We start from the raw sequence: 17,014 nt of genomic DNA on the forward strand, positions 1-17,014 counted from the left end.
TTCTGGATTCTTTGTCTTGGAATTAAAAATGAAAAAAAATCCACTTCTTATTTTTTCATCAATTTTTCAATTTAAATAATTATGTTCAACAGAGAAATTAAGAATGAACTCTGTTTGTTTACGAAAATACTTCTTGTTTAGAATGAAAAATACCTGCATTAAACTAATGTGTGTATCATCAGCGGGCCAGGGGCTTTTTAGTGACAATATGAGAGAGTGATTTGTAGTAGGATTTTCCCGAGTCTTGAAAACAAAAACAGTCTCTCCCTGTCCCTAGCCTCCTCTCGCTCCTATTGGGCTACTGTTACCTTTGTTTAAATTGATGGGTATACTTCATAAATGCCAAAGGGCATTGATCTGACCTTAAACCGACCAGAATGAGGCCCTCACTACGAAACATTGACTAGAGTCAATGGAAGTTGTAATATTAACCATGACACAACTATGAGCCCCAATGTGATTGTATTGCACAGGGAATCGCAGCAAAACTAAAAGGTTAAAAAACTTGTGTGCACTGAGTCCTGAAAAAAAAGACAGTTTTTAGTTCTAGTATTAACATCAATGGATATTAGGTTTTGTCCTTCAGGTAGTTAGTTATTTTGACATTATGAGGTCAGCCCTATTCCCTAAGGAGAAAAGGGGTGTTTGATCTCTGTTAATCAGGGGTTCTGAAATAAAGTCTATGGCGTGGGGAGGGAGGGGTGAGAGAAGTATCTTGGATAATGTTTTCAAAAAGATTGGAATCCCATTTTCAAAAGACACTTAAGGCATTCGGGAGCCTAATGCCATTGACTTGCAGTGAGACTTAGGTATTTTGAAAATTTTACTCCTTGTCTGTAAATATAGTGCTTTACTGAGTGTGTTGAGAAGGCTACAAGATGCTGTCGTTATGTGCCTAGACAGGTCTTGTCAGCATGCGGAGAGCTGACCCCAGCATACATGGTTTGAGAGTATTTTTGCTGTTTTCTAAAGTTGGTTGGCTGGTGTTTTTTGTTTTTTGGTCTGCATCAGTCCCATTGGAAATTGTAAACTTGCCAGCTGGTATAAGTATCCAGATGCTGCACAGTATTTAGTATAGCTAATCCACTCCCGTGACAGTATGGTGGTTTTCAGATTTACCTCAGTAAAATGTTCTTTAGGAATATATTAATGTTCCTGTTGTTTAATAATGTTTTTCAAAGCTGGGGATGTAGGAAATTCTAAATGTGCAACATTTCCCTCTCTTTCACCCTTTTAGCAGCAGTAGCTCTACCTTTTTATTGATTATAAAAATACAATCTTTGAAAATAAAGAAAAAGAAAGAAAAAGGAAATAAGATACTGTTTCACTGAGGCTGAGATCTTAGCAAGATTCAGAGAGGGACTGGATAATTATATGGATAACCAGACTAACTGCAGTTATAAGAGATAATGTTAAGGAAGAGCTTGGGAAAGTATTAAAAAATACCACGTGCCTCCGAATGTTAAGACAATCTCCATCAATTAAATATTAAAATGAGATTCTCATTGGTCATATTACCCCTCATCTACCTACTCTGGGGTTCTTATACCTTCCTTTGAGGCCTTTGGTTCTGGCAACTCTTGGAGACAGGATATTGAATTAGCTGGACCTTGGGTCTGATCTAATCTGTCAATTCCTATGTTCTTATATTTAGCATGCTATATTACTGTATCTCTCCTGAGGCTTGCACATTCATGAGTCGCCTTATCAACTGCTTCATTATCTTGGCCATACGTAACACCACTGAAATCAAGAATTATTCATGATTTAGGCTATGTCTACATTAGAGACCTTACAGTGGCAAAGACTGCAAATAAGGTATAAATTTTTAACAGTGAGTGTAATTTAACCATTGTCACAATTTAGCAAGGGTCATGGTAGAGTCTCCATGACTGACAATTTTTAAATCAAGATTGGATGTTTTTCTAAAAGATCTGCTCTAGGAATTATTCTGGGGAAGTTCTATGGCCTGTGTTAGAAGGGAGGTCATACTAGATGATCAAGTGGTCATTTCTGGCCTTGGAATCTAATTATTTAAAAAACAATATCAATTGAAATCTGAATAAGGCTCCTGAGTCTGCCAACTTTTCTGTCCTAATATTAGGTACCAAAATAAGATTTAGGTGCATAAACCAAAGTGTCTGGTTTTTTTTAAGAGGGGCAGAACACATTTAACTCAAGTGGATTTCATTAGTTTTGATTTCACTGGATTTGCAGATGCACAGGCCCTCTGCAATATTCAGGCCAGGAGTCTAACCTTGGGTATACAATTTTTTAAAATTATGGCCCTACTGTGCAACTTGGTTTCAAAGTAACAACATTTGAACCAGTGGTGTTAATGGAGTATCATGCATGAGGCTTGACTTAAATCTGTTAACTTTCTTGCCAAAATTTCTTTAATTACTGTGCAATTTACTTTTCATTTTCACAGAATATTTAGTGTTACTGAGGCCTTTTTTCAGCTGTCTGATATTTAGGGCCCTACCAAATTCACGGCTGTGAAAAACATGTCACAGACCATGAAATCCAGTCTCCCCTTTCAAATCTGGCTGTTGTGGGGGGTCGCAGTATTGCCATGGTTACACTCCCCCCCACACACACACAGAGCCAGCTCAAGGCTGTTTTAACCCCTGAGCACTTGGTCTGGAGCCAAGGAAGGTCAGAGCTGGGGGCTTCTACAATGCACCGGATGCCAACTGCTAATCCTGGTGGGCTGGGGAGACACATGACTGCTGCTTCTCCTGCATGGGCCGCTCCTGGGGTCGAGTCAGACTTACCTCTGGGAACCATTCCTGGCTGCAGGAAGCTCCATGCACCTCGCTACTTCCTGCCCACATCATTCCCCAGATATGGAGGGGGGGGGGGAAGGGATGCTATATAGGGAGCTGCCCCCTATCCACGCAACCCCTGTGCATCCGGAAAAGGTGCTAAAAATTCACCCAGGGCACCATTTTTCCTAAGCCTTGTGACCTCCTCGCAGCTCCCTTTTGGGTCATGACCTCTATGGTTACAACACTGTGAAATTTCAGATTTAAATGTCCGAAACTCTGAAATTTTAAGATTTTTTAAATCCTATGATCATGAAATTGACCAAAATGGACCATGAATTTGGTATGGCCCTACTGATTTTATAGGTACAAAGATACGCCAAGGGAATGACCCTGCAAGATATGCTGAGCTCCCTCATGCTCACACTGATAATCAGCAGCATTACCCAGGGTCCAGTCCCATCTCTGGAGGTTAGCTATTGACTGTAATGGATGTAGGATCAGGCCCCGAAGTTTCATCCATTGGCCATTTCTTAGATGCTTTCTAAAAACAGACATGTTGTTGATAGAATTCCTTCAACATCATGGTAAAAAGCTAAATCAATTTAAAAAAAACCAACAAGCAAAGCACAACCCATAACTTATTCATTTTTAACGAAAAATTAATTTCTATCAATCATAGCTTATAGTGTCTCACCCTTTTCAGATTTTTTGTTTTTCTTTGCTTTGAAATTGTAATCTTGATGCTCTCCTGTTAGTCGAAGGAACACTAACAGGGTTCTGCGTATCCATGAAAAAAGGACACCTCCTCCTCACTTTCCACGTTCGGTACCTTTGGACCACCTTCCTGCCAAATCCCCACAGGGAGAGAGATTTTCAACATTAATATTGATCCAGAAGGAGTTCTGTAATTAAATGGCAGATGGATGGGATGTAAATTTCATTCTATCTCATTGATTCCAGTGAATCACTGTTTCAATAAAGGTACTTTTTACTGTTCATTAAAGGTTGGGCACTCTGAGCATGAACTAATGTGTCACAAAAATCCCTTCTATTGCTTTCTCTAGTCTGTGGGAAATCTTCACTTGCTCTGAACATCACACAGTTTTGCAATGCTTTACAAATGTTTTTTTTGTCCAATTTCATTTACATGAATTATGTTGTCTTTTTCTTTAGAATAGGAAACTTGTTTATGATCTTAATAATACTGCAGCATAGATAAGCCATCTTGTATTGGTGGAGCGGGAGAGTTAGGTAGCGTTGGCATGCAGAAATGAAGATAAACTGTGTGCGGAGTCACTGGTTTTTACACACTTTAAAAATGGTGCTTCACTATCTAGATGTCTGATACAAATCTAGTGCAGGTTGGTGACAATAACTAAAAGTTGGCTCCATGTGGTGGCTGTTCAGTGGTCTTGACGTGAGTGGTCTCAGTTGAATCCTGGGTTTTCATGTTTTTTTCTTTTAAGCAATATCAATACCATTATTTTGGGAAATCAGTGAGTAGGGATATGATTGGTGATAGGAGACTTACAAATACAAAAGATGGGTGTGATTGTTATAAAGGTGAACAAACTTCACTTGGAGTTGTTACATAGGAGGGAAATTAGCAGTGGGCATACGGAAGGGTGCTTGTTTCCAGGATTTGGTTTCCTTTCCTATACCATTTAGTTCTGCACAACTGAAGCTTTTTTCCCCCACTGATTTTGATGTCACTTTTAAATTTTAATAATATTACTCTGAAGTGATCACCTGAAGAAGTTTTCTTAGGGCTTTTCTACATGATGGGGTAATGCACTCTACTGTAGTCTGACTTTTAAAGTGCACTAATGTACTGGCATTAATGGGTTAATGTAGACCCTGCTGGTGCGCACCAAAGGTTCCCTAGTGCGCTTTAACGTATAAATAGTACCCTGTTAAAGCCCACTAGGGAATCTTTGGTGTCTACGTGGACCTATTAATGCACAGTACATTAGTGTGCTCTAGTAATCACTCCCCACATCCCTCATAGTGCATTACCCCCAGGGCCAGCTCCAGGCACCAGCGCAGCAAGCAGGTGCTTGGGGCAGCCAACGGAAAGGGGCGGCACATCCAGCTCTTCGGTGGAAATTCAGCAGTGGATCCCGCAGTCCCTCTTGGAGGAAAGGACCTGCCTGAAGAATGAAGCAGTGACGGTAGAGCTGCCACCGAGCGTGGCAATTTTTTTTTTTTTTTTTTTTTGGGCCACTTGAGGTGGCAAAAATGCTGGAGCTGGCCCTGTTTACCCCATTGTGTAGATGAGACCTTAGAAGCCATAGTCTTGTTTGGAAATGTTAGATCACAGCAGTATTCACAGTGCTTAGCAGCAGAGGTTATCTATTCTGGAACGAAATGATGCACATATCCTTCCCCTTTCCCTTTCCACGCAAAGGACAGCACTTATAGTTGATCTAAATGGTCACAGCAATAACGGGCCATGGGCTCACATGCTATTTCAAATCAAAAGGGTCAGTTATCTAGCAATAACAGAGCGATTACTTTTAAGGTGTGTACTGAAAACTGCAAATTGATTCTAGAGAGAATATATTGAATTCAGACAGCTGTAAAAATGGAGTCATGTTTAGAAAGGTGACAAATACAGGAAAATCAGTTACATCTATTGGTAATCTGGTGTACATAGTGCAACTGCTGCAGAGTTAATTGCTTACCCTAACTCAGTGTGTTTTAAGCCTTTCATGTTGGCAACCCTTATTTGAAATCAAAAGGTTTTGGGACCCCTTTCCATTTGCTGCAAAAGTAAGAGTTTAAAATAAAAAAGTATCAATGATCAGTTATATAGGCTTATTTTGACAGAGAATACTTGACCTTGAAGGGTAGAGGTGTGAGGAGAATGGGGGAGCCAGATATTCTTTGCTTTAAATTGTAATAAAATGTTCGGTGCCTCATGACCCCTCTAATTGACCAATGTGACCAACTGGTTGAAAAACACTAGGTCTAATTTAAGCAAAGTTATCCACTCATATCTTTTTAATAATGTTCTGTTTTCCCTTCCTGTATGGATCTTCCGTTTATGTCAGTGGAATATCCCTGAAAAGTCGAATACTGGGGTCAGGATCTGCAGCACAGGAAAACCCGTCTCATGTTCTGATCATTTATTCAGTATCTGATCAGTATTGGTGGCCCCTGTAATAAGTTCAGTATTTCTTTGGTATGATTAGCTAGAAGAAAAATCCAGAGCAACAAGGGAAAAAATTAGTGCTCACTCTCTTTAGTGCAATATTTGCTTGTTATTTCAGTCTCTCTCTCCTTTGATGTCACAGTGCTGAATTCCATCAACGTCTACTCTAGTTAGTAAGTGTTGATGGTGCTCATTATCACCGGGGCCACACATATATATAATTTGCAGAGCGGAACTCTTTTCAAATTCCAAATCTACATAATCTTACATTATACTTTTAAAATGTAAAAGGTATATATTTTTACACTTGGTGAGCCCATGGATTTTGTTCATTTTCAAAGAAAATTGGTCTATCTGTGTTAGATACTTATATGGCACTTATTACTGTACCATTTAAATGCCTCGTGATCTTTAATGTGTTTATCCTTGCAACACACATGTGAGGTAAGGCAATGGTGGCATTCCCATTTTACAGATGGGCAATGGAGGCACTAAAGACTAAGTGATATGCCCAAGGTAACACAAGAAATCTTTGGCAGAGGAAGGAATTGAACATGGGTCTTGCATATTCCAGGCTAATCACTGGTCTTTCCTTCTTTCTTTTCTGCCAGAATTTCTACCAGAAGAAGGTTGAGATATTTCTGGTGAAAGTATAACTTTTTTTTAAGTGGCTTGGACCTTCCTGCCTGAGTGGGCACTTCTCTTCCCAGGCTGTATTATCGTGATTAGGATTGGTAGAGGTGTTCATGTCCACGCCCCTTGAAATATCAGAGAAGAAGCTGTTGGCAAGATGTCCTCTATGAGAGCCTTTCATTTTGGTGATTTCCCACATGGTCTGAAATATCCTGATTCTCTTGATCTTCTGGGCTTGTTGCAAAGTCTGTCTTTTTGGGATCACGGAAGTGATTGGGGTGAGCTTTTTGGAGGAAAGCTTGAGTGCTTTTGATTTCTAATATGCTGACTAGCTGATGTCTGATATGCGGTCGGGACAAATGTGCCATTCTGGTTTTGTGCCAGTTATACCTTTTTAATACCAAGAGTGTCTACGGCAGGCTTTTTATGTTAAATCTGACTATTTTGAGAATATATGGCTAAAGGAGCAGTTTATCACATGCAGAGTATTTTGCTAACTCAAAACCAAAGTGAAGTGTAATAAAAATCACCTTCATGTCTTGACTGCTTTTAATCATAAAATCTTGAAGAGCTTCACAAACAATTTAATTAACCTTCAAGCACCTCAGTAAGATGATACTACTAAACCCATTTTACAGATGATGAAACTGAGGAACAGATTGGTTAAATGACTTGTCTGATGTCCCATGGTTTATAGTAACTCATGGCAGAACTGGGGATGAAGCCCAGGAGACCTGACTCCCCCTCCCTTGCTCAAACCACCAGATCAGAGTGAGATTATTTTTTTTCACTACAGTATAAGTAATAACTGCCAAAAGAGTAGTTATCCACCAAATATGAAGTGACCTTTTTTTAAAGTTTTTCCTTTGAAGCAAAAAAAAAAAAAAAAAATACATTCTGACATTTCTTTTTAGCCCATGATTTTTGCTTTTTGAAAGCATTAATTATAAACAATTCCTAACCTGTTATATGGATTTGGAGCCAGTTCCCTTAAATGAATACTTGATATAAAATCTAATATAGGTAAAAGGATACATTGACTGCATACCAGCTGACATAAATCTTGACTATGAGAGTAAAATCCATGCAAATGAATCATTGCAATGAATTGTTGTAATTAGGATGTCTTCGTCACAAAGGTCTCATAATCATATAATTGACTTTTGATATATTGAGATTTATAATCTGAATTCCTAATTCCATTTTGTTCATTTGGAAGCAAAATCTATTAGTGGGCAGAGTGTTCTCACTAAGCTCTCTTATGCTGTGTTCTGTACTGTGCGTGGAATTGGTTCTCTTGAATCCCTGATCTAATTCCATTGTAATAAAGGACCCAATTCTGCTCCTGTTAAAGTGAGACTTTTGCCATAGATTTTAGTTGGAGAAGCAATAGCTCCTTAATACCTTTTTCAAAGTCTTCAGTGCTTTTAGAATTAGCAAGTCTTTCATTAACTATATTCCAGCTTGGCAATGGTATTTATACAGCCTTTTTATTCTGTAAGTCTGATGAAAGTCCAGCCAAAGACACGAATGATAGAAAGCTGTTATCTCATGGTTGTGTGAAATGAGTTAGGTCTCAGTCCTTCTCACCGGATTTGTCTACATCACAAAAGCAATATCAATATCAAGGTGAACTTGTTAGCAGAGGTGCCAAAGATTAAGTGCCTGATCCTCCTAGGAGCAGAGTGCCTTTTACTCCAGTTGTTCAGCACCTTGCATGATTAGTCTATGGCTTGGAGAGAGGACCACTCTCTTGACTCTCTGGAGGTGGCCCCTACAGGGCAGGTTGTGGTAGTTTGGTAGGATGATGACCAGTCAAGGCCTGCACTATCTCTATTCCCTGTATTTAAAAGAGGATTTCTGTCTCCCGTGCTTGACACCTTTCAAAAGCATGAACTACCCAAAACAATATTTAAAAAGCAATTTTGTGCAGCTAAATGTAGGGCCCCCAACTTTGCCAAGGTTTTAACAATCAGCTGTGGATTTCTAAAATAATAGTTGCCATATAGGCTGCTTTTGTTTTTGCTGAATAAATTGGAGAGCTAATGAGCTGCAGATGAACTTGAAAGGGTCTGTTACTTTCTGGCATGAAGTTAAAATTTAAAAGGAGAGAAGTCAATGATTAAGAGCAATGAGTTCTCCTCGACAATTAATTCCACTGCATTTGTAGTAGATTTTAAAGTCCAATTCTCTGCACCAGTCTTCCTCTTGCCCCTGACATGGGAGGTGACATTGTAATTCTGTTGCATTCTAGCTGTTGTTTTCTGCCACAATCCTTCTAGGGGTCATTGCAGCCAAAGAGAAGTTAGAACAGCCCTGAAGCTGCTCTTAATTACACTGGAGCCATGACAGCTTTAAAAAGACACTTCTGCTCCCATTCCTTCATCCCACTCCCTCTCATTCCCACTTTGAGCACAGCTCAGCTGGGACAGAGATTCTGCCTTAAATCTCAGGTGGAGTTGTAAAGTCACCGCCTCACGTCCTTGTTTCTGGGTCACCAGTTTTTCCTGAGAAGTTCCATTGTGGCTCTGTGGATAACCAGTTTCATTGCAGCAGCATTACTGCATGAAAGGAAGCTGACATTTTCCTCTCTTGTTAGGGATGATCAATTTGATAAGTCAAGTTCATCTCCCTTCCTCTCTTGTCCTGTCTCTGTAAATATTCTACCCTGAGGAATCCCTGGTGCAAATCCCCAACCTGGTCTGTTCTCTGCACCTCTCCCATTTATACTAGTGCATTGCAATAACTACTTCGACATCATTCTAGTACAATATATTAATAGCTATATATTACTGTAACACATGCATGACACATAGTACTGAATGTTGTCGACTCAGAATTTCACAGCTGCAACAGAGATTGAATTGTGATCCAAAAACATGGTTCCTGAACTGGATAGAATAATAGGACGACTTAAGTACAACATTGTGTAGAGTTACACCATACCAGAACACACTGTGTATTTAGTTATTTAGACCACTTACCTAGATACCTACATCTGCTTGCATGTATTTATTGACCTGTATAAAAGGCACTCTAAGAAAGCATTTGGATCTGCCTACGCCAAAAGCAGAGATTCCTATAGCTTGAGTTGAAGGAAAACTCTCCTCAGCTCACAGCAGCTTTGGGCCTCTGATACACGTGAATATGAGTTGAACATCTCTTCATCCATCCAGTAAAGGTCAAAGGGAGGCATGTACATACAGCCAGTTAATTAAAAACCCGTTCTATTCCATTTTAGGTTCTTTTACTAAGCCCATCACCATGATATCCGTGTATACCAAGTCTCAATTTCCATTCAAAACCCTCCTGGCCCCCAATTTTTAGTTGCGTATAAATTACTCGAATGAATTTGTAAAGTTCAGTTTAAATCAGTTGGCTTTGGGTTTTCTAAGTGACAAGTTCAGACTGACATTTTATAGTTGTATAAATTGCCTTGTTATATAGACTTAATTGAGGAAGGAAAACGAAGTTTGAAGGAAGTTTTTTTCCAAGTGATGAACATTAGAACTTTTTTTAAGCTGCCTATGCATGACGCCTCCATTTTTGCTCATCCTCACTTATTTCTGTAAAACATCAGAGAAATTAAATACAAAGCCCCTTAATATTTAATTCAGTGTTAAGATTCTGAAATCAAGTGCTCAAAAACCAGGAGACTTAACAAGCCCAGATTCCTGTGGGACATTTAGTGGGTCATGATGTGTGCCTGTACTGTTTTCTGTTCTCTGCTAAATATGAAGTTTAATGTATTACTGCTTGTTATTAAATGTCTCACAAACTTTACACAAGGCCAACTGTTGTTGCTGTGCACCCTTGAGTAGTTACGGTGACTTCAATACAATCACTCAATGAGTAAAGCAATTGCAGCAAGGCTGAGAATGTGCCAAATTACTGAAAACTTTTTCACTATCCTGGCTTCTTTGTGTGTCTGTCTCAGCCTTTTTATTAATGATAGTTATCACATTTAATACACAGTAGATACTTCCTACAAATGCTGTGGCTTCATTATTGATGATGTTTAATGTATTCTCTGCATGGTCTTGCAGTGAAATTTCATTTTGTTTGAACTGTTGCTCTTGGACTTAGTTGGAAATGAAATCTAAGGTCTCACCGATCAGCTATTTCTCTGGTTAAAGATTTTAAAGTCTAATCTCCTTGCCTACTACATTAATTAAGAATGAGAAGAAAGGTCTCATCTCTGAATATTAAATGCACATATAATGAGGTAGGAAAATGTGCTGAAAAACATTTGTGGATTAAAAGACTGACTGGTCCATTATGAGGCCCTGAAGATGGTGACCAGAGTCCAAGAAAAGTAATTTTTGTTGTTATGGGAGATGGCACCTTTCTTTGCAATTGACTAAAAACTCTCTCAAAGCTTAATTCAGATATCCCCATAAGTAAGTGTCATGTCTCACTGAATAAGATTATCATAGAATATCAGGGTTGGAAGGGACCTCAGGAGGTCATCTAGTCCAACCCGCTGCTCAAAGCAGGACCAATCCCCAGACAGATTTTTACCCCAGTTCCCTAAATGGCCCCCTCAAGGATTGAACTCACAATCCTGGGCTTAGCAGGCCAATGCTCAAACCACTGAGCCATCCCTCCCCATAAAATTGTTTTGTGCATCTCTACAGAAATGGTTGTGTATTCCATATCTGCAGTATACTGCTGTTAGGCAAATGTGCTACATTGAAAGATAGCTGTGGGATACAAACCTACAAAGAGGTGGTTGTTACTATTCATTAAAAGTATCCACTGTAGTATCCACTTCAGGTATTTTTGTTTCTTTGCTATGAACCAGTAACAACACTTGATAGAGCGTCTTTCAGTCCAGAGGACCGCAAAGCAGTTAAGAAGCTGGACTATGGCACATTAACAGGGTGCCACCTTTTGAGGGCCAATGGAAGTGGTAGAGAACCACAATTCACTCACCCACTAGGCCCTCTGGTAGCTCCAAGGAGTGCTGGAGAAGCACAGGTGCCTCACTACCAGCCACCATATGAGAGGATGCAGCATCTGTTTCCCTCTCTGTGCTCCAAGATCTGGCTAGGCAAGGACTCCAATAGCAGCTGGCTCCCGTGGGGCTGCAAAGGGGCTCCTTGCAGTATCTTTGCCCTTTTATTGTATTTAACTATGTAAATAGTTTCACAAAATTGTAAGTCAACCTCTTCTGTGACCCCTTCTGCCAGTGAGATCTGAGAGACTGAGTCTCGTGCTGCTGCTTTCCTCCAGCTGACTTCTTCTCCGCACTTCTGTGGCATCAGAACTAGCAGGAACAAGATACTTCAAAGTCTGGTGTCGTTAGCAGTTCTTGTTTCTGCATTCAAGAGGACTTTGCTGCCCTTCATCTCCCACCCTCCTTATCCCCACTCGAGGAAAAGTTGATTCCCTGTGTAACTTAATTAGACTTGGTTTGACATGAAAACCTTCTAAGCTCTTTGGTCTTTTGGGTATTTTGGGGGAAGGGTTGGTCAGTTTTATATCTTGCCTTCAAGATATGGGCTCATTAATACGAATTGGCTAAGGAAAGACAATTAAATAATTCACTTTCTACAGTGCTTACCACACTCCCCTGCCAACATATGGTAAGGCTAGTGCAAGCTGGCAGATTTAAGTAATAAACTCTGGCAAATGGTGGTGTTAGCCGCATTTGAAATTAACTCCCTTCTGTGCTTCTCTAATGTCTTCTAAATTGGTGCGTTGGCCCTGTCTTTTCCAATGACACCACCAGAGCAGCTGGTAAAAATAGAGAGAAACTTTAAGGGCCAGATCCTCAGCTGGTGTGGAGTGTTGTCTATCTGTATTGTCATCAGAGCTGTGCCAACTTACACCAGCTAAGCGCCTGGCCATAAACTTATTGTCTAGCATGGATGTCACACAAGAGTTAAACATGTTACCTTGAGCCATAGAACTAATCCTTCAGTAGGATCATGCTTGGTCCCACAACACACGAAGTCATGCTGTCTATTGTATTAAGTAAAATCAAATGTGACAGGATGTCTTCTACAACTCTTAATTCTCCTGTTTTATTCCTGTTAGGTTGTTTCAAAGATGATCGCATCGTGTTCTGGACTTGGATGTTTTCTACTTATTTCATGGAGAAATTGGCCCCCCGGCAGGATGATATGCTCTTCTATGTCCGCCGAAAGCTATCCTATGTTAGTGGTGATAGCACGGAGGGAAAGAAGGTGAGTGAACAGAACTCAGAGTTATGAACACCAGAGTTACGAACAGACCTGTCAACCACACAGCTCATTTGGAACTGGAAGTATGCAATCAGGCAGCAGCAGAGACAAAGGAAGAAGCAAAAAGCAAATACTGTACAGTACTGCATTAAATGTAAACTACTAAAAAAAAAATAAAGGGAAAGCAGCATTTTTTCCTGTATAGTACAGTTTCAAAGGCTGTATTAACTTAATGTTCAGTTGTAAACTTTTGAAAGAACAACCATAACATTTTGTTCAAAATTGCAAAGGTTTCAGAGTTACGATCAATGTTCATTCCCAGAGTGTTTGTAACTCTGATGTTCTACTGTATATTGTAGCCTGGTAAATATTTTTCACCCATTTAGCACAGAATTTGGGACTTTGCTGTGCCTTACTTGTCTGAAGTACTGCAGGGATATTGTAAATTAAGGCTTGGAAAAAATCAAGCTCTGCCCACAACAAAAGTTAATGTGAAATTGGCCTGCAGTGCAATATCGTAGTTAACAACATGGATTTCAATAATGGTATCAGTAGGCTTCAGTGTTAACACCCAATGAGATGAGTGAATGCAGTTCACATTTCTGGTGGAGCTATTGTGTCTGTCAATCTGCAGACTCAGGAAAACAGCACTGTGTTGGTCCACATCCAGAAGGTTCATTTTTTTTTGCAACTATAAGGAGCAGAAACATTATAACAATATATATATTTTTTAATGAAAGCTTAACTACTGCAGAAGGGGAGAGAGAGAGAAAGCCAGCCACCAAAGTAGTGCTGGTTTGATGCATCCATACATACCAGGACAATCCAATATTGCACCCATTAGACACTCGGCAGTAACTTACGCACAACCTTAGGAACTCATATAAAGGGGTGATGAGGTGATGTAGAAGCAACTAGTAGACAGAACCTCAGTCATCAAAACCGATTTCTTGAGAGAGAGAATTTGGCCAGAGGGCATCTTGGGACTTTCTTTTCTAATTTTTGAAGATGGGAGGAAGAGGGGTAAAGTGTCGTCAATCAATGGAGCTACTAGACAAAAGAGGCCCTAAGTTCAGCATCTCAAGTGAACAACAGTTACTGATTCAAGTGATGTCTACTAGTCTTCACTGAAGACTTAGAACAGGGTATTTTGGAGCTTTGGAGCTCCTGGAGGAAAGCTATGCTTTAATAAATGACCCTTGCCTGAACCCTTGAAATTCCACAGCTGTATTACTATCCTGCATAACACAAGATTGTGGCTTCATTTAGCCTGCTAAAAATGGGGTCTTTTGACCTCTTATTCTTCCCACTGGGAAAGAAGAATCACTTTTAATGCTTGTCCACTTGAACAGTTTCATTCACATATGTACACTTAGCTAATTTCTGATTCCTAAAGCTTTGAAATTATTCGTCTTTCCTATAGGGATTAGGTGATCAAATAACCACTTGTTTATATCAGGTAAATGAAGCCCCCAAGCATAAATGCAGTCATAAATATTTCAGATCTGTGAGGCTTTTTCATAAGTAGAAGCTTTTGTCTCAAATTCAGCCTTAGTAAACTGCCTACCACAATGGTTGATGTGGGAAATAAGAACTTATGTGTGCGGCAGCCTGGCACACTGAGCAAAGGGCACATTGTATGCTTCAATACTGTGCCTGGATCAAGCTTTGAGAATTAGGCAGTTTCCTCTTGGGGATATTGCAGTACTTTAGAAGGTCTTGTGGGCTCACATATTTTATGAGTTCTTTTCAAAGTGTCCTGTACACTCCTGTTTGAAATGAGTTTGTGTTGCTTGACAGTTTCAACTGCTTCTTATATGGGGTTATTGAATCTGTCTTATACTTTCAGGGATCATTTCTGTAGTTTGTGAAGTGAAACATTGATCTGTTACTTTTAAATCGTGATTTATGGTTGGTCTGGTTTTAGTTTGACTTCGCAGTTTTGTCAACTATCTTGTGAAAGACAACTGTCTGCAGTCCCTGATTGCCATCACTGGGACTGCAAAAGTGCCTCTTATTTATTTGGATATGTAAAGGTGAGGGAGAACTAGACAAAAGATTAGGATTTCAAAGTCAATCACATTTTAAACTACCTTTTAAACCTACCCACCTCCAAATTGCATACGCTCCTTAGCTGCTGACTCTTGAAAACAGGCCCATTCCACTCTTTTTTACCGTGTGTGTTAGGGCCTATGTCAGGACAGAATTTATTTCTCTAATCCTGGGGACTTACTCATGGTGTTCAATCTAGGATGTTGATTGCCTAGGGAGTTTGTGGAATCTCTGTCATTGGAGATTTTTAAGAGCAGGTTGGACAAACACCTGTCAGAGATGGTCTAGATAATACTTAGTCCTGCCTTGAGTGCAGGGGACTAGACTAGATGACCTCCTGAGATCCCTTCCAGTCCTACAATTGTATGATTCTATGCCAGGAAAGAGAATTAGACTCTTAAGTAACAGCTTTTCTTTTTTATTTATGGCAAGAGTGCATTGTATCAAATTTCTAAGCCTTTAATCTTCAGAATCTCTGTAACTAAAATCACAGGACCCATCTATCATGACCAGAGAAATCAGGGTAACTTAGAACAAACCTTTTTTCATATTTAACAGAGTGTTAACGGTTTAAGGGGGAACCCTCTGACTCTGTTTTTCATACTCCATTATGTCAAGATCAGAAAGAAGAAAAACAAAACCCTCACTGCGCACTCCGTCCTACACCAGCCAGTATAATATAGTGAAAATTTAAGACGTGATCCACATTTACATTAAAACTTCTTTTTTACTGCAGGAGTGATGTAAAGAGGCCTCAGTATAAATGGAACCAGGCCCTTGGTTTAAGAAGTATAATGGCTTACGTTAACGGTACAATCTCTCTACCACTGCTCCCTGCAATAGACATTTTTAAAGAATTACATTTTGATACATTTACAGACAGCTCTGATTTTTCTATATAAGACAGTAGGGAAATTGTGATCTCAGGGTATTAAGGGAAATCGTAGCATGGCTTTCTTGACAACTCACCAAGGAAGAGACCAAAGTAAAACCTGAAGTGGCAGTTTGTCATCAGTGCCAGATTGTGTAAACCCATTTGCCTTTGAATTCTATTTTGCCATGTGGAATGTACACTACATCTCTGGTAGGACTGAGAAGGACTAATACAGGGGTAGGCAACCTATGGCACGGGTGCCAAAGTCGGCACGCAAGCTGATTTTCAGTGGCATTCACACTGCCCCGGTCCTGACCACCGGTCTGGAGGGGGCTCTGCATTTTAATTTAATTTTAAATAAAGCTGCTTAAACATTTAAACATTTATTTACTTTACATATAACAATAGTTTAGTTATATATTATAGTCTTATAGAAAGAGACCTTCTAAAAATGTTAAAATGTATTACTGGCACGCGAAACCTTAACTTAGAGTGACTAACTGAAGACTTGGCACACCGCTTCTGAAAGGTTGCCGACCCCTGGACTAATACTTTTATTGTATGTATTGAGCTTGTCAAGGGTGCCCAGAGCTGGGGGTGGGTGCTCTCTTGGTTGGCATAAATTTAAATAAATAAATGGTGTTGGAGTCACTGCCAATTAGATGTAATTTAGTTGCCCAAACAGCTAATCTTCCTGAAGGCATAAAAGTTACCATTTTTGGTGCTCCGTCTTCAGAAATAGAGGGAAACGTAGCCCATGAATTATAAACTAATGGGCCTCCAAAATTTGAGTGCTATCTTTGTACTATCTCCCTTTCAAGTACCAAGTATTGGCTGTTGTGGGAGACAGGTTGGTTGAGATTTTTAAAGCCAAAGGGGTTTAGGCACATGAATTTCCAATGAAATTCACAATAGTTGTGTCTCTAAATTCCTTGTTCATTGTGAAAATTTCACCCACCATCTGCCAAACTATATGGTCCGACAGTATGAGCCGAGATGTCATCTAACAGAGATGGCAATTTCTTTGTTTCATGTTGTTGTTAATTTAAACTCAATTTTTAAATATTTCATCTTACTAACCAATGGTGGTTTGTTTTTTTAGTAATCTATGGGGCTGTAGGGAGAAGAATCTAGTGTAAGTTGTAACTTCTGACAGTTCCAAAGAGCTGGCTGAAAATCACAGTCACAGAAACAAGTAGCAAGATTCTGCATTTCCACCTGCCCAATAACTCACCAACCGTTCTGCATAGTTAGAATGTGGGAAGGGATTACAGTCGCTGTGTGTGTGAATCCATTCACAGACAGCTGTGCTGCCTAAATGCTTAATATTTTGCTGAGTCTT

The 17,014-nt window shown here is 39.7% G+C and overlaps 1 protein-coding gene across 7 annotated transcripts in view; it reads left to right on the plus strand.

Moving 5' to 3' along the window:
* LOC115638087 (uncharacterized protein KIAA0930 homolog) overlaps positions 1-17,014 on the plus strand; it is a 137,385-nt gene that overhangs the window by 71,075 nt on the left and 49,296 nt on the right. For 6 of the 7 annotated variants that reach the window (XR_003997397.1, XM_030539676.1, XM_030539696.1 and 3 more), the window contains one exon: positions 12,601-12,749. Coding sequence is in view for 6 of the 7 variants with exons in the window: in XM_030539676.1 (XP_030395536.1) it covers positions 12,601-12,749 (149 nt within the window). In the remaining variant the exon portion in view is untranslated. Of the gene's footprint in view, positions 1-12,600; positions 12,750-17,014 lie in introns of those variants that run through there. The other variant, XM_030539708.1, reaches the window with a different exon arrangement.

This window comes from Gopherus evgoodei, chromosome 1 (genome assembly GCF_007399415.2).
Source record: "Gopherus evgoodei ecotype Sinaloan lineage chromosome 1, rGopEvg1_v1.p, whole genome shotgun sequence".
In the NCBI taxonomy this organism is placed as follows: Eukaryota; Metazoa; Chordata; order Testudines; family Testudinidae; genus Gopherus; species Gopherus evgoodei.